Genomic DNA, 25,167 nt, shown 5'->3' with positions numbered 1-25,167 from the left:
CAGGTTTGATGGGACATTTGTGGAGTGAAGTAGAGAAATGTAACTACATGTGAACTCTGCTAAGGAGCTAAAAAAATTGCACTCAATTCCACTAAGAACCTAAGGTCGATAGTTGACCCAAATGTGGATTCAAACCAAACCGATATCAATTCTTGCAAAATGTTTTCTTTGTCCAGCAAGTGAAATTGTCTATTGTTTTTTTCGGAAGACAAGCACTAATTGTTTCTGAGATATCCTGCAGGATAATCTAGCACCACCACTGGGCCTCTCATAAAAAATTTCAACATAATTCACTGTGGGATGGAGGATCAGATCCCCATGTTAACGAGCCTTAGCAGTTAGCTGGCAAGTGGATCCATGATGCTTTGCTAAGTCTTGCATATACAGACCTTGAGCTCTTGAAGCTTGTGGAGCATTGTCAGCGATGCTGAATCCTGGGAACTCTTTTTGTCAGTTCGCCGCTCACCTTGAAGTGTAATGGCTGCTACATCAGGTATGTGCAAGGTGATGGTTGACACGAAGCTATTGAAGTTCGTTGTGGTTACCCCGTCCAGAACAATAGGAGTCCTGTTGCATCAAACCAGTACAAGAATTTAGCACATCTTCGTGAGAAGACCAGAAGGATCGGCATTGCCAACATTCAAGTGGAATGGAGTTTTTGTTTTGGCTGCTAGAGGTCATATATATCTTGTATTCCTGGACATACCTGAACCTTTGTTCCACAAATTCGAATTCTGGCATTGGCCACTGCAACCTCTTGCATAGCTTAAAAAGAGCACTTCGTGGTCCACCTTTGTCCATTTTGAGCCGAAGAACAACTGAAAACAAACAAAATTGCATGGTTACTGAGTAGACATGCATCTTATCCGTGCAAAGAGAAAAAGGTATATATACATTTTAGTATGTCATGTTTGACAGGCTGTGAACTATCAAGCAACACAATTAAACCAAAGGACGATCAAAATGGGAATCGTCAGATACCTGCTTCTTTCAGTGAGGGAAGGCCTCCTAGGCTAGGATTGACATTCACCTGACAATAATCAAGTGGTGATTCCAACTACAGAAAAGTAATAATAGTCATTATCTATAATAAAATACACCACTTTGTTAAAGCATTTGCTGGAAAACTATGTGGAAGCTTACACTTGCCAAAGGATACTGCTGGTCCGAAGATATAATACCCGACTGCTTAGCTTTAGAAGGACATTGTTTCATTGAAAGGCCTCTTTTCTGCTTCAAACTTAAACATCAGTTTCTGTCATAGATAAATGGCATAGACAAATCATCTAATTTCTAAGCAGAAAACATCAGCTAGTATGCTCAGGATATAGTTCTGCTACCGATTCAACTGAACAACAATTTAAACCACGAGGCACTGTCATGAACTACACACTAATACAGCATTCCTCTTTATGTTTAAAGAACCTACCTTCAGATCTGCCAATATACGAGCTGCTGCTTTTGCCTTTGCACTCTTCTTATTTCTGTCTTGTCCTTGCGCTATCAGCAGTTCATCTCGTAATTGCACTGACATCTCTATACTTACTTCTTCTCCTTTACTACTGCATTTTGAATTTATGAAATAACCAAGGTGACTACACAGCTCTAACAACTCGCGATAAGGTGGCAATGCAAGATTATCAGGGGTTATCATTGGGGAAAGCAACGGTTCAACAATCTTCCAAACCACATCAACATTAAAATCTGTGTCTACAAATATTGCACCGGCAATGCTTTCCATAATGTCTCCAAGCACCTGTAAAACAAAGAAAATAATCTTATTAACTTCTACGTGTAATGTTGGCTGGGAAAGGCTTCACAGAGAAAAGGCCATCGCAGAAACAATAAAAGCACAAAATTGAAAAGGTAGGCTGTTAAGATAATGAACATAAGTGAAACTGTATTTCTAACCTTAGGTACTTTACATGTAGCATGTTGAAGGAATTTATTAACCTTCCCTTGGCACTCCAAATTGGATCTAACATATTCTGTGATTTGCTCCAAAAGTATTCCAGACCCATGCTGTAGATGACTGTGAATGTTATTTCTTAAAACTACTTCTGCAAAATTCTCATTACTAACCAAAGCGGAACGTAAGTCTGTCAATTCTCCAGGATCAACATCAGTATGGGTAACATAGAGATAGCGTGTAATTAGTAGATCCAGCACAGAATCACCCAGAAATTCCAGACGCTGAAATAAAGGCACAAGTTAGACGCAAAAATGTTAAGGACAGAAGACATGGATATATCTTGTTTTGAAGCAATTTCTGATTGCCCACGAACCAATATAGAAATATGCTGCTATACACTGACCTGGTAACAGTAGTCAACCCCTAATTCCTGCAGAGATGGATGAGTTATGGCTTCCAGTAGAAGGCCCTTGACTGAGAAGTTGTACTTCAGTTTTGCTTCCAACTCCTCAATAACACTTATTTTAGGTAAGTAGCATATATAAGATGCGTTGAGCTTTACTTCCTGTACCAACTTCCTATCGCATTTTATTTCAATACCGAACCACTTCATAACCCAAAGTGCAGCAACTATGCCACCACCGACATAATATGCTCCAACTAGGGCTTCAACACAATCAGATATTGCTTTCGAGCACATCCATCTGTGAGCTCTATCACATGGTTTTCCAACGACAAAAGATGGGTCGTCGCTGATATACCTTCCATTAGTTGGAACAAATGCAGTCTCAATTCCGCAGTTACAAGGAAAAGGGCGCAAAGATATCTGCCCAGGAGCAACCCAACGCCGTGGGTCAAATGCACTATCCCGCACGTAACCCTGGAAAGCAAGATAACAAATAGCCAGTAAACATACACACCTCGGAATTGTATTCTCAACCTTGCAAATCTCAACGGTATCTAGGTTATATTCTATCTCCTATACGCAACTTGACTCTGCTTGTATATAAATTCTGCCTTTTTACAATATCATCAAACATGCTTTTTGAATGAACATTGACGAAGCACCTCTAGAAAACATCTGACTGGCATGGGCTCAAACAAAATTAAAACTCAAGAGCAGAACAGAAGAAAACCACTTGCTATATGAAGTTCATATGTGACTGTTGGCCCTCAGGCTCAAATATTTATTTATTTAATGCAGGGAAGGCTCAAATATAACTGGTTGACTGGCCAAGTGCACATGAACTAACTAAATTAAAATTATTTGTCTAATACTAGAACTCATCATAAACTTCAGGAAGTGGAAACCATTATAATAGGCTTGGATTTAGGCCATCCACCTGCAAGGATCGCCAGATTCCGTGCTTATGAAGCGTAGCATTGCAGACAGCATTTGATCTCATATCAGAAAGATGACCTTCATGTTTCATAGGATACCTTAAAAACAGGTCACATCCTATCACATATTTTAGTACTGAGTCTCCCAATAATTCTAAACGCTCCAGGGAAAATGTTTCGCAGCACCTTAAAGTTGTGATAGCTTCCAAAATCTGACATTGAAACGGATCAAATTATTCAGGTATGCATAACCAGCCATAGCAATAAAATTATATTCTCACGAAAGAGAACAGACCAGGTAACTTGGTATATGTTGAGTGTAACCAATATCTCTGCGGAGCTGGCTGGCTAGCATGAGAGACTGAAGTCGATGCATTACAGAAGGCAATAAATAAAAAGATTTGAGAACTTCAATTGTCACATCAATGTGGATTAACAATTCAGGTGGGACCCGGGCGTGTATTTGCTCTTTTCCCATGAGCAAAGGATCACCCGTAGAACCATCTGCCATAGGTTATGTAGAGTTTCATGTAAAAGCAGACCAAATAGTAAAGCAACAGCTATCTTGCAATTCATCATAACGGGAAAAGGGGAACTGGACCGGACTAGGATTTATAGCTAGTACCTATGTACTTCGATTTTGAAAAAAGAAGATTGTGTGCATTGTGGCTTTGCTTTAACAGCAACAACGGTTGTTTTGGATGTTGAATAACAATACCATACCTACAAAAGAGTAGTAAAAAGAGAAGTTTGTCAGGAAGCATGTCAGAATAAATTTTACTGTAATTAAGAGTTTAAGACATGTAATAGAGGTATTACTTTTCACGGTAGTAGTCCATGAATGAAGAAAACGGTGAAGCTTTTCCATTATACATCTCTTCAAACGAGTCTTCAGCAGTTGTGTCATAGATCAAGTCAAGAACAGAGTATATCCTTCCAGTATGAAGCGATAGCACAACTGAATCTTTGATGCTAGAAAAATGAAGAGATTTGTTGGCCAGATGAATAATGTCTTTCTCCTTGATACTTCTATGTTGAATAAAATTTGCACGGATATTTTCATCTTCCAGATACAAATTTCTCAACTGCTCCACCGCCTGGGTGCAGGATTCAACTGCCTCCCAGTATATGTTTAAATCTTGCTGGATGTGTGGTGAGTGCCTCAAAGGTAAAAGTAAGTACATGCTCTCTGAGCTCCATTGTATTTCATGACCTTTTCTGAAAAGAAATTCCCTTTGCACTCCACTTGTTCGAGATCCATGAAATAATCTACCAAATATTCCATTGAAAAAGAATTCTTGGAACAACTTCCCGTCACGTAGCTGAAGAAATGACAAAAATAAGCGATGGCCAAACAAACTTTATAGAAGAGAATTACAGTATGCAATTATTTCTTGAACAACCTGTTTTTTGTCCAGTTGAACTTTTCCACACGGAGTTACGGTGGTGTACACCATTTTATTAGGGATCAGGAATAGATCCATTTTAGAACAAGCTACATCATCATCAAGTGCTGATTCCATTAAGAGAACAAACCCAGCATAGTTTTCACCCTCTTGGTCACAAAGAAAATCGAATCTATAAGCATTCAATGTGACACTTTCACTTTCATGAATCCACGATCCTGACAGGGCAAGAACATTTCTTGTTCCATGGAGCTCCTTTCTTTTGGTCGTTCCTGCCAAAATGAGAAAAAAACAATGGGAACATCGTTATCATCTACGACGAGAGAAGCATGCATACCATTTTGGAAGAAGGGATTGCTGTTGAAACTTGCACAGTTCACTACAGACAGCAGTATGCAATGTAACAGCACCACTCAGATGGAATGGTAAAGTAAAGAATGGAGAATAACTACGTAAGGTCAGCAGATCTCAACAGTCGGGAGATACTTCATATTTGCCCCAAACATTGCACAAACATGACCAAAAGACAACCTCATACACACAGAGTTGCATTACTGTGCAAAACAATAAAAACAAAGCCCACCAGCATTAGTTGCACAAGTTTAACCATGTACGACAAATGGGCAAGCTCAGTCTTACTCTGATCACTGTTATATTGATGAAGTGTATAAAATAGATGAGTGAAAGAAAATAGCAAAACAGGCAAATAAATGTTCTTATCTAAAGAATTTTAATGAGAGCAAGACTGAAAAAGGGTATACACATACCTGGTCCAGAAAGGAATTTCCCATCTCTTAAAGCAACATCAATTTCAATAGGTTCTTCGGTGAAGGGTAGAAGATGATCGTTGAGTTCTCCTAGCTGATGCAATTTCTTGCACGCATCTAGGGATACAAGCTGCTTGGCTAAATTACTTGTACTGCATAAAGGGCCAACTATCCTTTGAAACGCCGCATTTGGAGGCAAAGTCAAGGTGCATTGGTATGATCCATCTTCGATAGCCACCGCAAAGGAAGGCTTTGGCATGTAATACCTGCAGAAGAATGTTACAATGATCAATCACTTCTATCTAATGAAAGACAGTAAGATCGTGCCATGGGAAGTATGAGAAATAGTTTTTCGTTGTGCTGTGTGTGACAATCAGATTAACCAACATTTTCGCCAACATGCTATCCATGTAATTGGTTGCATCACAGTTCAGGAATCTTAAGCACACCAGAATTCTTAGTGATTATGCATGAGATGCATTACCAAGCAGGCTGACAGAGCAACAAAAGCTACAAAAATGGTAAGCATATGTGTACCTATCTTTAGGAAGTTTCTCACAATATTTACGGATCAGATCAACACAGCACTCTGCAGTTATAGTTGCTCCTGTTGAATCAACATAGTATGCATACTTATCTTGCATAGGCCACTCAGAGGATGAAACATTGGGGTTTTTGTGCCTATACAGAGCGAAGTGTTTAATATAGTACTCAGTCCGTATTATGCGGAATATTTGTTCCTGCTGATCCATGTTTCCCCTGAAAATTTCATGTGAAGTATCAAAAGGTGAATAGGTAGTCATAAAAATTATTAAAACAATGTTTAAACATGGTTGTAATATTGTTTAGATGAGAGGATCGAGATTCAGGAATTCCTGGGCTAGAAACTCAGACTGCTGAGTGCTGACTGACAAAAAATACCGTTCATGCCAAACCAAATTATGTAGAAGAGCATATCCTTTTCCAGAAAAATTAATGATTATGAGGCATAAATTGTACCCAATCTATGAATATAATATGCATGATAAATGTGCTTAGAATAAGAATAAATGGTGGCCAAAAAATTTCTCTATAATTTAATATGCTATACCAGCATGCAACTTATGAACTGCGACGATTATTGTACCTCTCAATCATAAGAACATAATTTGAGCTGCTCCTTCTGGCACGACCACGAGATTGAACGTAGCTACAAACAGTTCTGGGCAGGTCGAAGCGTATGACACAAGAACAGTTAGGTACATCAATACCCTCTTCAGTTACATCTGTGGTGAAAAGCAAGTTCACCTAGAAATTGACATGGAGTTAATGTATCATTTTGAATCCTGTTTAAATCAATCTTTGCAATTTAAATGGCATACCTTTCCAGATCGGAACAAGTCTAAAGTATATCTCTGCACTGCTGGGCTCAGAGAATCTTTTGATGTACTCCCTCCAGTCAAGTAAGAAATTGAAAAACTAGAGAAACTAACAATTCCTCTCATGAACCTCTCAACAGCTTTAGCTGTCATAATTCTATCTACAAAAATTAGGCAAAGCACTTCGTTTGATGACCTGTGGAGAAAATACATGTGGATTTACCCTTTTTTGCTGACACGAGAGCACAAGTAGGCAAAACTAAGCATCTTGAGCAGAATATGGCTTTACCCAAATGATTTAAAAATGTTGATTAGAGCATCCACTTTTGAAGAAATATACCCCCTTTTAATTAATTCCGCAGAACCAGATTCTGATTTCATTAGTTCACCATAACCTATGATGCAATTACATCAGCAGAATTAGAAGAAGAAACTATCAATGCACTACATTGTAGTTTCCAAGCTGCTTCAGTCTAGTGAGATATCAATAATGCAATGCTTCAGAAATCAAAACACATAGGTGCATTAAGAAACAGGCGATTTCAGTCTTTAAGGATATAGATTCACACAACGAGGAGTGCCCTACATTCAACCCAAAATAATGGACAGTATATGTGCAGCACATATGGCTACTGAATGGTTGATGATCACCCACTTAACTCCCTATTCGGCTATTTGCTATAGAAATACACATTGCAGGTACTTCCTCATAGCTCACCTCCATAGAGTGTGCAAATTAAGAGGTTTGTGTAGAACCATTATTTTATTTCGAGATATAGCAGGCAAAGTACTGAAATAAATACAACTTATCTAAGGATTCGGAGGATCTTAATGCAGTTTGCAACTGATTTTATAACCTACCCCTTTATTATATACAGAAAGATACTGCAGATTCTAGTTGTATACTACTCCCTCCGTCCCATAATGTAAGACGTTACATTATGGGACGGAGGGAGTATATTACTATTTATGAGCAATAACAAGTGAAAACAGACAGATATAACACATCTAACTGATGGATATTTGTTTGTGGCTTACCATGTGGCAATACTTCCTCAATTAAATCTAAAGCTTCTTTAAAATAAGCTACATGCAGGCTGAAGCTAGCTTTCGAGAAGAGAAAATCTTCAGAATCACCCAGTGTCTTAATGCTTTCATTATATATCTTCACTACCTGTTAAGAAAACAATACACAGTTTGTTCTCCAGGGGAAAAAATCTAGTATTTCATATAATAAAAAATGGTATGGAAGAATGATGAAAAAGGTATGCTAACTGCGACAGGCAAGGGAAATGGTTGGACCACAACCTTCTTAATAAGACTGGAACTGTGGAAATGGTAGGGAAGAATCTAGTATCTTTTTCCAAATAGTATACATTAAAGAGACCCAATTTACAATTTATATGGTGAGGCACAAGAAAATGGAAAAATGGTACCATTATTCTCAAGAAATCTCAGTGTATGGTTTCTTCGTGATGTTTCGTACAATGTCCCAGGAGCAAACTCTACACTCAACTCAATATAGGTTAACTCAAGTTGCAGCTCAGATGGTTCAGTAACTACCTCAACTAAATTATTCTGTCCGACTTCTAACTACGCTATTTTGCCTCATCTAACACATTCGGTCCGTCATGTTACCAAAGCAACATTACCGGGGCGTCCATATCCCCCCCCCCCTTGTGAGCATCTTAATTTAGAATTTTAATGTATTTACCAAGATAATAGGTGTAAGTGTAATGGTCAGTTCACAGCAAATTAAAAAGTAGTATTGTGACCAATTAATACGCTTCACAATCATTTGAATGACAATACTAGTAGACCTTTTAGTAGACTCAAGCATCTCCTCACATGCAGCTTATACTTCATGAGAAGATATGTTCCATATCAACATAAAGCGATCCTTTGTTAACCAACAATCCTGGAAATGGTAAATTCATTCCTCTTGCAGCAGATGTGATCACAATGGAGGCAATGGCGATGAGAGATGGACTTGCTCTTGCTAATTCTCTCAGATTTAATCGAGTAGAAGCAGAATCAGACTCCCTGCAGGTCATTAACTATTACACCGGGCAAACTAGTTGGTGGGATTCGGCGGCGGCAATTTTCGCGGAATGTGTTGATATTAGTTCCTTGATTGGGACGGTCATTTATAAGCATTGTTATAGTTCATGTAATCAAGTGACTCATGTCCTAGCAAACTTTAGTTATTGTAATAGGTCTTCCTTTAGTTGGTTGGACGAGCCACCTGACTTTGTGGTCAGTAAGCTCATAGACGATGTAAACGTTTTTTGAAGTTAATAAAGCTAAGTCATGATGGCATTCCCTCAAATAAAAAACAATCCTGGCAATTTAACAGTCCATTTACTCCATTATTTTGGCCTTCAAGGATTAGGGACGAACTCAACAGCAGCATAATGCTAAGAAATATACTTTTCCGTTGAGAGGAAAATGATAGGTTCATATAGGTAGCTAAATCGCTAGTCTACTTGCTCGTGATGCAGCATTTCTTCCCTCAAAGTGTACAAGAGACTTGATGCGCACGATTTTCTCCACACTAAAAACATATTAAATGACCTTGCAAAGCAGTTAATCTTCTTAATGTTAGGTAAAATTTCTGCCCATCATCGCTAATTCAAAGATCTTATCAGCAACTGCTGAACATAAGGGATATTGTGATAGTATATCGGCTAGGAATTTGCCAACGCGAATATTCTACACATGGCCAAAAAGTTTGAATAACTTCAGTTAGAATCAGGGACTTATGTGAAGTCAACGAATTAGATCAGATAGAACAATAACCATTGTAACTCTTACGAAAAATTTGGTAAAGCTACTCAATGATTAGATTATACAATACCTCAGCGGTGATGATTGGACCAAGATAATTTAGGCCATAAAATATCTTCTCATGGTATCTGAACAAGGTCTTTCTTGATGTCTCTAATATGTTATTCGTGTCTTCAAATTTATTTGGTGACGATTCTTGCAGACTAGCCAACAAAGCATCATACTGCCCAACAATGCCAACTTTTAACAAATAAACATTTGTACAGTAATATAGATGCAAAGCGAGAAATACAACGCATTATAGGTGTGGCTAATCCAAAGTCCAAACTACAGATGTATCTTATGAATGAGTCAAAACATAGTTAAATTAAATCACCTCTTCATACAATATCTGGAGCTTCGATTTCAGATCTTCGAAATCAATCGAGTAAGCATCATAGTATTCGTGCACAATTGTTGCAGGAGGGGAAAAGCTCTCAAGTTCACTACGATCTTTTATGATATATACCTGGAATGGCATGTAAGGTATGGAGACCATTTCCAAAGGCTCAATGAAATTCAAAGTGAAAGAAGTTGAGGATGCTGAGGTAACCTTTGCATCCAATGTAAGTTCAAGTTGACCAATGTGTGCTTCACAATCTTGTACCGTGCAAGTGCCTGAAAAGGACGGTAATTTTTAGAAGTGAAACTTGCCTCTCCACCACTGAAGTTAGCGTCTAACAAATCATCCTAGTGCAGGAAAATAATTTTGATTTGATAAATTGGTCCCGAGTCGCAAGTGCCTTCAGGTAGGATGAATAGCAGGCACAATTTTCCTTTTTGTCAAAATGAAATAAACCAATAAAAATCATGTCAAACGTACAAGTTGTGTTCCCAGTCATCCAGATGAAGAAGGAAGCAATAATGTACAGGTAGCTAACTGCAATTTATATATAGTGTACAGCAGTAGGGCACTGTTGGCACAACAGAGTATCGCACTTCAGCAAGTGTATGATCTTGTGGGGGAGAAGATAAGAGCACGACACATGGTACATAACAGTCATACAACATGCTGATTTCAAGAACCAAAATAGCGGTCGTTTGCTGGAAATATTTGCTGAAGAATAATCGCAGAGGGTAGAAAGAAAGGAAGCACACGAGTCATGTGTAGAATTCTTGCCTTTAGTAGCAACAGGAGATGCTGTCATTCCAAATACAGCTGGCCTCCACTGAGAACCAAGGTAAAATTCCTACAGACTCAAAAGAGAAATAAACCGTTAGGAAATTCGACATGCCAAACTATGAAAAATACTGCTATCCTACGAAACTTCTTTACTTTCAAAAAACTGCATGAGGCAAGCCAAAGCATATCTACAGATGTTGTTAAAACAAGAAAAATCCCATTACCTTCATTATTCGTGTATATGGGTGGTTTCCACAGGCACGATGGCATTCATCAAATATTAGCAGGCTCACTGCACTCATTGTTACAAAGGCATGCCTCAGGGCATCCAACAATATCTGGGGCGTCATAACAGCAATCTGAAACACATAATAGAACGCATAATAAGATCATTGTCCCAGGAAAATTCATATTTTCAATCAAAGTTGTCAATAGAACGCATAATAAGCGCAATACGGCAGGTAAAAAACATAGGAATATCCACAAAACTGGATTAGAATTTAGAAAGACACATAATCCAGATAACTTTACCAGGTGGCATATTTACAAGAGTTTTTTTAAGCAACATATTTACAAGAGTTGTGAGAACATGTGGATTCGAAGCAGTGTCCAAATTTAGCAGTGACTGCATTGAAAGGAAATTTTCTTTTATTAGGACTTGTGTCCAGACTCCAGACCCCAGCTATTTCATAGTCACGGCCCTTCAGCAAATTGCTTTAGTCGACTGCCCTCACGCTAAAGAATACTACTCCGATAACAAATGTCCTCAATCTACATGCGATCCGAAGCTGCTACGACCCAGAAACTAACAATGTTGGTTCCTTGTCAACAAGTCATTCATCAAGCACTTGGTGAGCACGGTACGTGTACCAATTCAGTGTGCATTCGGATCAACCAATGACCGTGCCGCGGGATAGAGTAAAACCTGACACTTACCTCCTTGCTCCCAACTTCCTTGTTCCAGCGGTCTGTACTCCAGTCGCCGACCCCCGAAGCTCCGTAGCACTCCGCGGCGTCGAGGTCTGTGTACTCCCGAATCACCTCGAATTGCTACAGCGCGAGCCCAGACAGCAACCAGCGATCAGGGCCATGGAAGCTGCGAACGCGAGGCGAAAAAATGGCGCAGACGTTGCCGTCGCGAATCGGTCGCTGCAGAGTGCAGAAGCGCACCTGGTGGACGAGGTGCACGGTGGGCGCGAGGAAGAAGACGATCCGGCGGGGCACCTCCCCGGCGCGCACGCGGCCCACGTGGTGGCGCGCGAGCAGGACGGCGACCATGGTCTTCCCGGAGCCGGTGTCGAGCACCGCGATGGTGTTCCCCTGCAGCGCCGCCTCGAACACCTCCACCTGGTACCTGCGCCGACACAGACACAGAATGGGTAACCCCCGTCAGCTCTAGGAATGCGGGCGCCAGAGAGCTGTGGAGAGAGTAATGCGCGACCTCCTCGGCTGGAGCTGCCTGTGGGGGCGGCGAGGCGGCGGCGGCGGCGGAGGCGGGGGCAGGGGGCCGTCGTCGTCGTCGGCCATGGCCATGGGGTTGGGTTCGGTGCGGGCGAGTGGGCGAGGCGGGGGTGGGGTGGGGCAAGCGCATGTCTGTAGGCCAGCCGTGTATATAAATCGGCGCCGGTGGTGGGACGGGAGGTGGGACACTGGGCGGAGGAGGAGGAGGGGAGAAGGCGAAGTGCGTGAAGCGGAGGTGTGGGTTGCGCGGCGTTCGTTGGCGCGGAGAGGGGGTTTGGGGGGAGGAAATGAGTGAGAGTGATGGAGGCTTCATCCGGGCGGCTGACTTGTGGGGTCATCTTGTCAGAAAAGCCTAAATGCTTCTTGTCCGCGGTATTCTTTGTGGGGTCATCATGCCAACCGCATGAACGTCTCAAACCTTTGCACCCATTGTTTTTCTTGTTCTTTTTCTCTTTTCTATTTTCGAAGAAACGACAGTTTCTCGCCCATGGACATGCGTTCTTCAGCATACATGATCTGCCAGCGTCCTTTGTCGGTGCGGTTTCGACTTCGACGCTCCGGTTGTTGTGTCCTTTGTAGCCTTCGGCTTGTCGGCTCCGCCTCCGCCAGCTCGGACCTGCCTTCCCATTCAGCTCCTGGCTTTGCCGACGGCATCGGCACTCTCTACTATGTCGCCTTCCCAGCCATGTCCACCTTCATGGTGTGCCAGTCACAAAGCTCGCTTTTTTTGAGGACGCCCAGGTGCCACCCCATGCCGGCAAGCGCAACCCCCCCTCCCCTATCTTGAGGTGGTGGTCTCGACCAGTAGGCTGGCTTTCTTACCTCTGGACCTTGATCTGGCGGCAATGGGATTGCTCGGACTTAGGCCAGGCCCACAATGGCAGCAGCGGCGCCGCTCGCGGGTGTTGTTTTCCTTCTTGAAGGCGTTGTCATGGTGTTTATCTATGCTCCTCTTTAAGCAACGGGGGAAATTTTAGGTCTGGTTCTTCAGGACGGATGATGGTGCCTCATAGCATCACTCCTCTTTTGAAGACGCTATCATGCTTCCTCGCTGCGTCGACGGTGTTGGCTTTAGAGATGTTAGACGTCATGCCAGTTCGGCCTGGCCCTAGGCTTGATGGGTTTAGTTTGTGTTTTTTCTATGCTCGGGGTGAGTGCCACTTGTCTCTCTGCTCCAGGTACCATGCACATGCCTTCTCATGTATTTGTTCGTGCCATGTATTGTATCTTCTCATATACTTATTATGTTTCTTTCTATCAATGAAATGATATGCCCATGCCTTCTCATGTATTTGTTTGTGCCATGTGGTGTATCTTTTCATGTACTTATTCTGTTTCTTTTTATCAATGACTGTTTCTTTCTATCAATAAATTGAAACGCATTATGAATGTTTTCAACCTAATTTTGCATGAACTTCACATGAGATGTTCGGTTTTTGAGGAGATTCCCGCATCACCGACAGGACCTCCGAACCAGCACGTTTACGAACACCCAACTGTAGAGAAATGAGCTGCATTTTATTCTTTTTTCTTGAGATACACAGTATAGTTGAACAGCTAGCACACGCCAAAAGGCACATGAATAAACTCGTGAAATAAGACCAATCTTTTCTATATTAGTGTATGGGAATGGGATCACACATACAACATATAGCCCACCTATTCATCCTACATTATCTCCAATTGTGTACAAAAGAATACCCAAGGCTCTGTGTCATCTTCTATAAGATTATGTGAAGACAAGTAACGCCTCTACCCGCCACAACATCTCCAACATATATAGCATGACAAACCATGCAAATCAGAGGCTGCCATCGAGGTCCTTCCTGCATTGCTTTCGTAGCTAGGAGGACCGGTGCCGGCCTGAGCTCAAGCTCCTCCACGGGCTTACATGGGATATAGCCAGAGTTCAGGCAAAGAATCAGGTGGGCGGCCAAGAGATGGGGAAAGCTGCTAATCTCGGGCCGCCTTGTTTTTCCAAGCAGCGATTGGCTTTGGAATGCTGTCAAAAAGAGGGAGGGCGAAAGCGTCTGGTTTCAAGCTCCACTTGCTTGCTGACCATATGGACGAGGAGCTGCTGTTGCTCTCTGGCTCTTGGAACTCAGGGGTGCTCGACGATTTTTTTACGGTTTGAAGCCCGCCGTCAAACGAAGGCTCCGACATCGCGATAAGATTCTGATGGCTCTTGTTCATGTCTGGTCGAGTGCCCGACTTTGGCCTCAATGCGAGGCCTTTTCCCGCCCGTGACAACAAGGCACTGCCATTTTCCTCCCTAGGTAGCAACTCGCCGTCAGCTTTTGGGCGCCTCCTTATTGGCCTTTCACCATCTCCATTCTCCTCAGACTCGCCATTCACAAGAGAACCCATTGTCTGGCTTCTGGGTTTCCTATGCTCAAACATGAACGTGTTGGGACTTGGTGTCTCTGCAGACCACGGCTCGTCAACCAAGGAAATTGATTTGCCTTTTCCATATACTGGCATCTCAGTGCCTTCTTGTGTTGGATCCCTCTTTGGGGGTGGTGTGAGACCATAGTATCCCTGCAAAAGGCTCATGGCTGGCGAAACCTTGTGTCTTGGTGTTCGCAAAACTGATTCCAATAGATCATCATGAAGACGCCGTGGAGTACATTCCCTGAAATAGTATTATACTATTATACCTGATGATACATAAAATAGAGCCAGCAAAAAATTGTAATGATACGAACAGAAACGTAGCAAGTAGTAGGTTCATGAAGTGTTGTAAGATCTAAAAGGCAGAAAACAAGAGTCATTTGCGATCCCAAGTACGTAGAACAGAATATTAAAACATGTAGTAATAGATTATGGGCAAAACACTGCCGTAGTCAAATATATCCAAAAGTACCTCATCCTCACAGTGAATGCTATTTTTGTTGACTTTATTTCAGAAAGTGACGAGAATCTACATGCCTTGTTACAAAGGAGAAAATTGTGGCCAGTATGTGTAAGCACAAGAAGATTGAGGGTTTGAGAGTTCGTCAAAATCTGGTTTCTCCATTTTCCCTGCCTTCAAGGCCCTTGGTGTGTCAGCTTAACTTATGTTCAATATGGACAATTTATAAACTGCAGGGCACGACAATTTATAGCACAGGCAAATACTGCCAAAATAAAAATGTAATCATCCAACCATTCATAGTCAGAATCCAAAATTCCGAAGTTATGTAACCGCCAAACTGATTAATGGCACGTCATACAGATAAATTGGCTACTGAAATTTTGTTGCAACTTCAACTCCTCCCGTTACGTGATACGACTTATAGCATGCATGCATTCGTGAAGGAAAAGCTTCATGCAAAAGCAAAACCTTAGTTTCATAAAGGAGACATGGTTAGGAGAAAATAAGGTAATAATTCTGGCTCCATTTCGAGTGCCTAAGGAGTTATTGCATGAGACTACGAGACCATACTCCCATTCCAGCTTCACTTAATGCTATAATTTTGTATCCAGAACTACCTTAACCAGTGCTCCAATAAAATCCAACGCGGAATACTCATTTGATCCTGATACAGATTTGAAAAAAACTTGTAGCGATGTAGTAACAATTCTAGAGTATCGATACACACAACACTAAGCTGAACACTTGATCAACAGCACTGCCAACTCACTAAGGGCATGGTTTAAAAGTAGTCACATGTTAATGCCTTTCTAGAAGAAAAAGGGAAGCAACATACTAGTATTCCGTATACCTGTCATCACACTCGTATGAACCATTCTGCTGGAAAGGTGGAGGAGGATGCCTTCCAGGGAGTGGAATCCGCAGCGTCTTGTGTGCAAACATCTGGAGGTCAGTCGAGAGGCTATTCAGCCTCTTGACGTCAGCTACCTAGGCATCAATCAAAAAACACAACTCATTCAAACACCTTATTATCGTCAATATGCTACCTGAAACAGCTAGAAGTTAAACACAGTTATTTTATATCCCCTCTGGTATTCCAATGTGTATGTATATAGTACTAATATAGAAGCCGGAGGCCCTGAGGAGAGAGGAGTAGTCCCGTCGCATTACCTCAACTCCGTACTTGATAGCGACGCCGGCGAGGGTGTCGAACTTGCCGACCCGGTGCAGCATGTACTGGCCGCACGACGACATCGGCAGCGACGACGCCGACGACGGGGAGGTGGACTGCGACGGCGACCCCGACCAGGACTGGTCGGCGGCTAGGGCGGCCGCGGCGTCCGCCTCCTCGATCTCGCAGAGGCGGCGGTCGAAGAACCCATTCGCGCGCGGGAAGGCGTGGTCTTTGGGCAAATGGGGGCGGCTCATGACATCCGGGGGCGCCGCGGGGGGGCGGATCTGGGCGCGGGCGGCCCGGATTCGCGGGCGGGGCGCCGCGGGCTCGCCGTCAGACGCGGCGGGTTCCGGTGGCCGCGAGGGCGGGGGGTGGATGATGGCGCAGGAATTGGCGAGCGGGGAGGAGGGGGAGAGGAGAGAGAGGAGGCCGGGTGCGGAGGAGAGAGAGAGAGAGCTCCCACGAGGTTGTTTTGTTTGACGCGGCTCGGGGTCGGGGGAGAAGGGGACGCAGGAAAGAGAAAAGAGAAACGTGGCACTCCTCCGTCTCCTCTTGTGAAGCATTTGACAGTTCAGCTCGAAACTTTGTAAAAGGAAAACGTTCGGCGGTTTGATGTGCCCGTGATTTTTCTAAAGTGGTTCCAGATATGGTTTGAGCTGGCCGCTACTATATCGCTCGCCTGACATTGCAGTTTCGGATGGTTGGCTGGTTGCGTATTTTGGCCAAACTGATCTGAAAGCTGACATTCATTGTTTTTAGAAGAGAAAGTTTTTTTTAACCGATGTTTTTAGAAGAGAAAGTTCTTGAGCACATCATAGACGTGCACACACACCAATCCTATATTTATTTTTTTGAGAACCGCCCTCCTGGCACTTTATTAACTAGGCGGAACATAATCTGATTGCTCAGCCGCAATCAGGAATTCAGGAATTACATCATGATCAACAGACTGATCAGTCAAAACTAGTGCCCCCTAGCACAAAGATGAGCAGGGATATTAGCACTTCTACGAACAAAGTTCAATCTAAATTCCTGCAAATTTGTGAGATATGATTTCATCTCACGGATCATCAGAGATCCAACAGACCTGTCCTCCTCTGCCTTCCATAGATTACAAATTGTCTGACAGTCCGTTTCCATCACAATCCTCTGCAGATTTCTTGTCAATGCCAAAAGCATTGCATCCCAACATGCGGTCAGCTCTAACACCAAAGGATCAGTCAGCTCATCATACTTTGTTTGTCTCGCACAAATGAAAGACCCCGAATGGTCCCGTGCTACTGCTGTCGCTCCTCCCACTCTTCTTTGCTTACAAACTGCTCCGTCAGTATTGATTTTCGTCCAACCTTCCTCCGGTGGTGACCACCTCTCTATAATGAAAGAGTTAGTCACCGGTGCTGGGGCTGGGAAATTCAAAGATTTTATAAACTCGTCAATAATCTCCATAGATCGGAGAGGTTGGTACTTGATCTCTTCATGTGCGTACTTATTTCTACTCATCCAGATTGCCCACATCACCGACATAGCTATAGCACTCTTATCTCTGCTCACAACATGCCCGTCCAGTAAGTCCCTTGCCCATGTTAATGGATGTAACTTGGGTAGTTTAAAATCAAACCACTCCTCTGCTGCCTCCCAATATCTGCAAGCATGATCGCATTCAGTCAACGCATGAAATAGCATCTCCATATCACAGCCACACATCGGACAGACACTGTTTGTTCTTATATGCCTTCTATTCAGCTCGCCATGTGATGGTAGAAATTTTTTTAAAACCCTCCACCAAAAAACTCTGATCTTTGGCTGAACACGCAGCTTCCACAATGCCTTCCATATGTCACAGTCGTCCGTCGAGCTGGACGGTGTCGCGGCCTCAGTCCCTCGTCTCTCCATCATCGCATGGTAAGCCGACCGAACTGAAAACAGTCCTGACCTCTCCCATGCCCAAGCCCAAAAGTCCTCCGTTTCCCTCCTCGGACGCGGTATACTCATGATAGCTTCTACATCCGGATGTATACATTCTCTGAATCAATTGCATGTCCCACTGTCCTTCACCATCCATTAGATCCGAAACAAATTGAACCGGGTCATCGGACAGCCTGCATACCGGTCTCATTGAGATGGTTCCTGGCAACCATCTGTCATGCCAAATTTCTGTAGTTCGTCCATTTCCAATCCTCCTGATAAGCCCCTCCTTTAGCACATTCCTTCCGATTATAATCGCTCTCCGTGTTGGTGATGCACTCTTTGGACAATTTGCTTGTAAAATATCACCATCAGCATAGTACCTAGCTCGAAGCACACGAGCACATAAACTTTGTGGTTTATCCAGTAACCTCCATGCTTGCTTGGCAAGCATTGCATCATTAAAGATTTGTAGGTCTCGAAACCCCAATCCTCCTTTATTCTTTGGGATTGCCATTTTATCCCAAGATTGCCAATGCATTCCTTGTTTGTCAAGTGAACCAACCCACCCAAACTTTGCCATGATGGCTGTTATTTTCTTGCACAACCCCTTAGTGAGTTTGAAGCAACTCATAGAGAAGGTAGGTAGAGCTTGGATCAATGACTTTAACAAAACTTCCTTCGCTGCACTTGACATGAATTTTTGACACCACCACTGAACTCTCCCCCTTGAGCTTTCCACAATATGCTGAAATTGTCTCTCAGTGATTCTGCCTGCTGCTGTAGGGAGACCCAGATATTTCTCAGACAAGGCTTCTCTCTGTATTTGCAAATTATTTCTTACCCCCACTTTCATCGACGCCCCAGTGTTTGGGCTGAAGTAGACTGAACTCTTCGACTTGTTCACCCTCTGACCGGATCCTAACTCATAGGCCTCCAGTATCTCATTCAGTCTCATTGCACTTCTTCCATCCGCTTTCATAAAAACCAAACAGTCGTCTGCAAAAAGCAAATGCGTTATCCATGGCGCTGTGAGACCCATACGGACTCCACGATCAATCCATCCACTATCATAGTTCTTTAACATACATGATAAACCTTTGCCACAAAGCAAGAAAAGATATGGGGAAATGGGGTCCCCTTGATGGAAGCCCCTCGAAGGCTGAAATGGTGCGAGGAGCGTACCATTCACCTTCACTTGAAAACTCACCGAAGTAACACACCGCATAACAAGTGATATCCAGTCTTCGGCAAATCCCAGTTGTTGCATAATCCCTTGCAGATATGCCCACTCTACCCGGTCGTATGCCTTCATCATATCCAATTTGACCGCACACCACCCTTGCTTACCTCTTTTCCTCTTCATGGAGTGAACACACTCATATGCCGTCAACACATTGTCAGTAATGAGCCTTCCCGGCACAAAGGCACTTCGCTCCTCAGAAATAACATCATCCAGAATCTCCATTAACTTGTTCGCAAGAACCTTAGAACAGATTTTATAAATGACATTGCAGAGAGAGATCGGCCTATACTGGGTAATGTTCTTTGGAAATTTTATTTACGGAATCAAACATATCATAGTTTTGTTTATAACCTCTGGCATCACACCCCCGTTAAGAAACTCCAAAACTGCACTAGTGACCTCTTCCTTTAGTACTGGCCAGTGGCGTTGGAAGAAGCCCGCGGTGAACCCGTCCACCCCCTGCGCCTTTGATGGCTTCATGGAGAACAATGCGGCCTCCACTTCTTCTGCTCTGAACGGCCGTAGCAAACGATCATTCCTTTGTTGATCTACTTTCGCCGGAACATGATGAAGAACCGCCTCAACATCCAACTCCGGCTGAGCCGTGTAAAGTTCAGTGTAGAAGTTTTGTACCTCGGCATGGATCTCTTCTACCGACTCACATACTCACCCATCTTCTGCTACCAAAGAATGAATTCTGTTTTGTCTCCTTAGGGCTGAAGCTTGGGCCTGGAAATATCACGTATTTCTGTCTCCTTCTCGCAGCCAATCCACCCTCGATCGCTGCCTCGCCATAATCTCCTCCTTGTGTAGAAGGTCATTCAGTTGCCTCGCTAACTCCCTTTCTCTTCTAGATGTCCCACGGTACAGAGCATTAGACCGCTCCCTTTCAAACTCCTTACGTACTTTTCGAATTTTCCGCTTTATGTCTCCAAACTTCTTATTTTTCCCGTCACTAAGGTGGTCTTGCATATGTATCAGTGTGTTGCTTAGCCCAGCTAATCCACCCTGGACAATCCTTTGCTCCCAACCATCCATAAAAGCTGCATCATGTGACTCCTCCTTCTGCCATGCATCTTCGTACCTGAATGGTTTTGGCCCACAGTTCTCAGTCTGAACCAATCTCCTTATCCTTGTCGCAACCACACAGTGGCCCGACCTTGGTGAAGAGATATGCTTGATCGTCGTTGCCTCATATAATTGTATAAAAGCTTGATCCGCCAAAAAACGGTCCAGCCGTACTTTCACATTGTCAACACCCTCCTGCATATTGTCCCAAGTGTACGGGATCCCTGAGTACCCCAAGTCCTGAAACTGACAATAATCAATTACTGACCGAAATCCTTCCATCTGCCATTCAACCCTTTCATTTGCACCAAAATACTCTGAGTTATCAAGAATTTCATTGAAATTTCCCGCGCAAAGCCACGGTAAATCAGACTGACCATGCAACCAACGTAACAGATCCCAACTCATAGATCTCTCACTCCTTCTTGCTTTGGCATAGAAGCCAGTAAAATGCCATGTCTTTCTATCCCCTCCTATATTTTCAACTTTAACATCAATATGTTGTGAGGAAACATTATTTACCGTCACATCCACTTCATGAGACCAAAACAAAGCCAAACCGCCACTTAAGCCTACACTGCTTACGGGCACACAACCAGCAAAACCCAACCTGGTAGTCAATTCACCAACTCTCTTCCCATCAATCTTCGTCTCACACACAAAGACCAACGCAGGCGCTTCTAGCCTCACTATGTTGTGAATCTCTCGAACTGTCTCCGGGTTCCCAAGCCCGCGACAGTTCCATACCAAACAACTCATTGGTTCTGGCGGGGCTGACTCGCAGCCTCCGCCTCCTTTTGTTTGTCATCCTCCATTGCTTTTCTCTTCTCCTCCCTTGAGTCATTAGACAAATCATCCCCACTATGTCTTTTTTTATCCAACGTCTCTTGGTCAAGAAGCATTAGAGCTTGTCCAGAACTAGCATTTACCGGTTCTGTTCGCCCATCCATATTTACCCTCCTATAAACTTGTCCATTACCCCGGCCTCTATTTCTGGGTGCAGCACCTCCTCGACCCATGTTTCCCCCTCCTCGAGCATTAAACTGATACACAAAATTCTTCACTTTACCCTTCGCGGTTTTGTCCGGTGAGGTGACTTCTTCCCCTACCTCCACTTCTTCTTCTTCTCCTTCTTCATACCATTCATCTCCTTTTCCCTTGCCGGTAAAATGATTTTGATTCCTCGGTTGCGCATTCCCCCAACTATGTTTCTGGTTAGACATTCGAAGGGCTTCACTGTAAGGGAGGCGCCCAAATTCATCTCTCGCTGCTGGCCTTGGGCAGTACAAATCTGAATGGCCCAGCACCCCGCACGAAAAACAAAAGTATGGTAAATTCTCATACTGGATATCATAGAAAATTGTTTCCTTCGTCTCGGCTGATTCTAACTGTACCCACCTCATTAGGGGTTCATGAACTTTAATCCAAATTCTTGCTCTCAGAGCCTCCCCCCATGCAAAACCTCTTGCATCAACATCTACTTTCACGACATCCCCCATCAAACCTGCAATCTTACTTGGCCATGGCGAGCACAGGAGATTGTATGGCAACTTAGTAACTCTTGCCCAAATCTGCATCTTGTCAAACTTCCAATCATCCGGTCTCGATCTGAAGTCAAAGATCTCTAACACCACTGCATGCTTTCCAACTGCCCATGGACCTCCTTCCCAAATACGATCCCTATCTCTCTTCGTCTCCAAATTAACCACAAATATGTTCTCTCCCACCGAGCTAAAGGACAACCCTCTCGGATTGCCCCAAGCTGGATGCAAAGCATTCTCAATTGTGCTCACATGAAAACCCCTCCTGTACAGAACCTTTCCTATGAGAGCCCACTGCGGCACCTGTGTCTTCTGTGCTTCCTCATCGATCACCAACTTTGCACTTTCCCTCTCTGTCAGATTCATCTTTTCCATCATCCTCTCAACTCCTTCACGCTCCTTTCCCATGTTGCTGGAACTTGCCATCTCCGCCAAACCCCCAAACCCTAAAAACCTCCCTCCCCCGAGCATTCCAAGGGCGGGTAAGACCGCCAAGGGTCTCCCTTGATCGCCCCGAGAACAACTACACGGAGAGTTACAGGATCAAGGCGGTATAGGAAGATTTGCGGGTTGAATCTCTATGAGACGCCGCGGAGATGTGAAGTCGCCCGCGCGCCGCCACCTGCCACTCGAAACCCTAGAGAAAACGTTTCGGGGCAAAACTCACATATTGCACCCCAATCTTATATACTTAAGAAGTTCATCCCCACTATCTGATTTTACTAGAACCACAATGAGCCACATCGCCCGAATTGTTTCAGCCGTTGGTGCAGTATAGCTCAGCTTTCTACAGCCGTCCGATTAAGTGTTGGCCAAAATTACAGAGAGCTGCCACTGCTAAGTGAAATAACGCTTCGTTCCTTACTTCTCCGTGCTTTCTTCTTCAACCGAACGGTATACAAAAGCGCATCCATTCCTTTCAAAAAAAAGCGCATCCATTCCTTTCAAAAAAAAGCGCATCCATTCATCCTAGCGACGGGTCGTCCCCGTGGCTTCTTGACCTAGCTCGCGGTGGAAGCACTCCAACTATGGTGGCGCCCTAGTCGGACTCTTCTGCCCCCTCGCATGGTTCCCTCGATAGTGCGTCCCTCGGGTGGCTCCATCGATAGTGTCACCGGTCGTTCCCCATAGCCTGCCTCCTTTTCTCGATCTCCTTTGTTATTATACAATATCTTCTGGACTTTGGTGGAATGCGTCCGTGACGAATAGGACGACAAATTTTATGTTTGAAGTTAATGCAATCCGTGGCCTAGATTTTCCAATATGATAGGATTTGACAGTAGCTATGCGCCTATGTTTGTTAGTGCGTGTGCGGAAGGTTGAAGACGACCCCAAACTGGGCTAAATGAGAAGCAAAGCAGGGAGGTGGGCTGGGCCAAGTGTCAAATCGATTGTCCGTCGTTAGAAGCCCATAGAAACAAAGGATAGCCCGTGTTGCACTGGGCAATCTTGCGCGCGGGATAGCATAGGGAGATCCGTGGATTTTGCCACTTGCCCTTCTGGATCATGTGCCTTCTGATTCCCCTCTCTTTTCACCTTCTCTGATCTCCATCAAATCTTGCAGCAGAAACGGATGCGCAACGAGCCCTCCCGGATCATCCGAGTTATTCTCCCAACGAGACCCCTCAGCTCCTCTCCCTTGGGCTTCATCCCATAAATCCTCCGTCTTCTTTCCATTCAACGGCGCACCGCGTACTACTCCATCCAGGTACGCCACCAATCTTCACCATCTTACAGTTTTTACCGCTGCGTGTTCTGGCTAACTATTGGCATACAAGGAGGCCATAGATTTGCTAGAATTTACTTCCCATCCAGCCTTCGCCATGTTTGTTATGAAGAAGCTTGGTTGGAGACTCCATCACCATGGGTGTCTATGTTGCCAATAACAGGTAGATGTCATTCGGTTCTCATCAGGATTCAGTTTCTTGTCTTTTCTTTTAATTCGTTGCTACCCCGAACTCCCCCTGTATTTCTGGAACTATGTTGTATTGACGTTTAAGTGCATCCCTATATTTTTGCTTTCTTCCTGCTTTGTTCATGTTGGGACAGTGTTAAGCAATTTTTGGATTTGGTAATAACTGAAACAATAGAGCTGTACATGTCTGTAATCTCTCCAATTTTTGTTGGCGCTTCTCTGCTATAGAATCGCCAGATTCCACCCTGCTGGAGAGTCAACAAGCTTGAAATCCATCGCCTTTTGTTGCCTGTGTGCTGGGCGGACACATCTGCAGCCCTCCCAGTCGCTCAGGGTCCTTCCTGATACGGTTGTCTTGATTACTCCATTCCATGTCTTCCTTTTTCTTTACTGTTAGATTGTTATGTTGCAACATTATTTGTTTTATATGTTAGAAACTGTGGTATGTAGTTCAACAGGTAAGTTCAATTGATTACTTTATTATGGACTGACAACAATTACATTTCTTGGGTTATTTGACAATAAATCTGTATCTGCTAACTATACATATGTTGTTCAGTGTCTATTTATAGCCTTTTGTTTGTCAGTTGAGGTAACAACTTCACTTCCTTTTTGATCTTAAACTACACACCATTTTTTTGCATGTTTTTTATATCTTTTAGTTTATGTTTATTCTCTTTTTATCGGGTTATGGGATGCTCCGAAGAGTGTTGCTCTTTTACATTGGGAATATGCAAGTTCATATTTAGTGATGCCACTTGGTAAATATTTTTCACAGTTTACCTTAATCTGACGGGCACATACCTACGATTCATCAAATACATATGATAAATCATACCATGTAGAGTGGACTGATAGAATCCTAATCTCCAACTTCAAATTGGTGACTCAGCTGCAGCAACACTATATCATCCCCAGGAGAGATACATGATACTGTCCGTTGCACATGAAAGCACTTGATTTGTCATTATCCTTCAGGGTTTCTGTTTATATAATTCACAAAGTATTAATCTCACATTTTATTTATTTACAATTTACTGTCAACTACATTATGGTCCTTACAAATCCATCTAACATATGTTTGCGCATTTGAGAAGTAATTTTGAGCTATGTTTTTGGTGTTCTTATAGTTCAAAGTGAATCGCTATGATTAAATTAGATTATTTTTCTTTGGTACACATTAGTATAGCAAATTTGTAAACAGAACATTTAGGATATTTATTTGCAAATTGTCTAAATATGAGAATGGAATCTTACTGTGTACATTTCA

At 43.3% G+C, this 25,167-nt stretch overlaps 2 protein-coding genes across 3 annotated transcripts; both read right to left on the bottom strand.

The window, feature by feature from the left end:
* Window positions 1-124: 124 nt before the first annotated feature.
* On the bottom strand, window positions 125-12,444 carry LOC125508749 (endoribonuclease Dicer homolog 3b-like). 2 transcript variants are annotated; one of them, XM_048673546.1, is made up of 26 exons: window positions 12,175-12,443; window positions 11,904-12,087; window positions 11,670-11,783; window positions 10,958-11,092; window positions 10,731-10,800; window positions 10,164-10,228; window positions 9,948-10,079; window positions 9,642-9,794; window positions 7,823-7,958; window positions 7,074-7,179; window positions 6,788-6,980; window positions 6,553-6,713; window positions 5,964-6,185; window positions 5,427-5,692; window positions 4,657-4,931; window positions 4,073-4,575; window positions 3,879-3,976; window positions 3,549-3,757; window positions 3,256-3,465; window positions 2,316-2,792; window positions 1,912-2,193; window positions 1,430-1,756; window positions 1,144-1,230; window positions 982-1,057; window positions 707-818; window positions 125-567 (listed from the first exon to the last, which is right to left on the bottom strand). In XM_048673546.1, the coding sequence occupies exons 1-26, from the start codon at window positions 12,264-12,266 to the stop codon at window positions 369-371; spliced, it is 4,884 nt and encodes a 1,627-aa protein (XP_048529503.1). In that variant the 5' UTR covers window positions 12,267-12,443; the 3' UTR covers window positions 125-368. The 2 variants fall into 2 exon arrangements, with proteins under 2 accessions (XP_048529503.1, XP_048529495.1); XM_048673538.1 differs by having other exon boundaries at window positions 9,948-10,228; window positions 12,175-12,444.
* A 1,333-nt stretch (window positions 12,445-13,777) lies between these two features.
* On the bottom strand, window positions 13,778-16,760 carry LOC125508737. The gene is made up of 3 exons (XM_048673529.1): window positions 16,219-16,760; window positions 15,899-16,035; window positions 13,778-14,826 (listed from the first exon to the last, which is right to left on the bottom strand). The coding sequence occupies exons 1-3, from the start codon at window positions 16,474-16,476 to the stop codon at window positions 14,148-14,150; spliced, it is 1,074 nt and encodes a 357-aa protein (XP_048529486.1). The 5' UTR covers window positions 16,477-16,760; the 3' UTR covers window positions 13,778-14,147.
* Window positions 16,761-25,167: the final 8,407 nt, after the last annotated feature.

The sequence above is a fragment of the Triticum urartu genome, chromosome 1 (assembly GCF_003073215.2).
Source record: "Triticum urartu cultivar G1812 chromosome 1, Tu2.1, whole genome shotgun sequence".
Classification (NCBI taxonomy): Eukaryota; Viridiplantae; Streptophyta; class Magnoliopsida; order Poales; family Poaceae; genus Triticum; species Triticum urartu.
The sequence above is the reverse complement of the archived record's forward strand: the minus strand, read 5'-3'. Positions and strand labels throughout refer to the sequence as shown.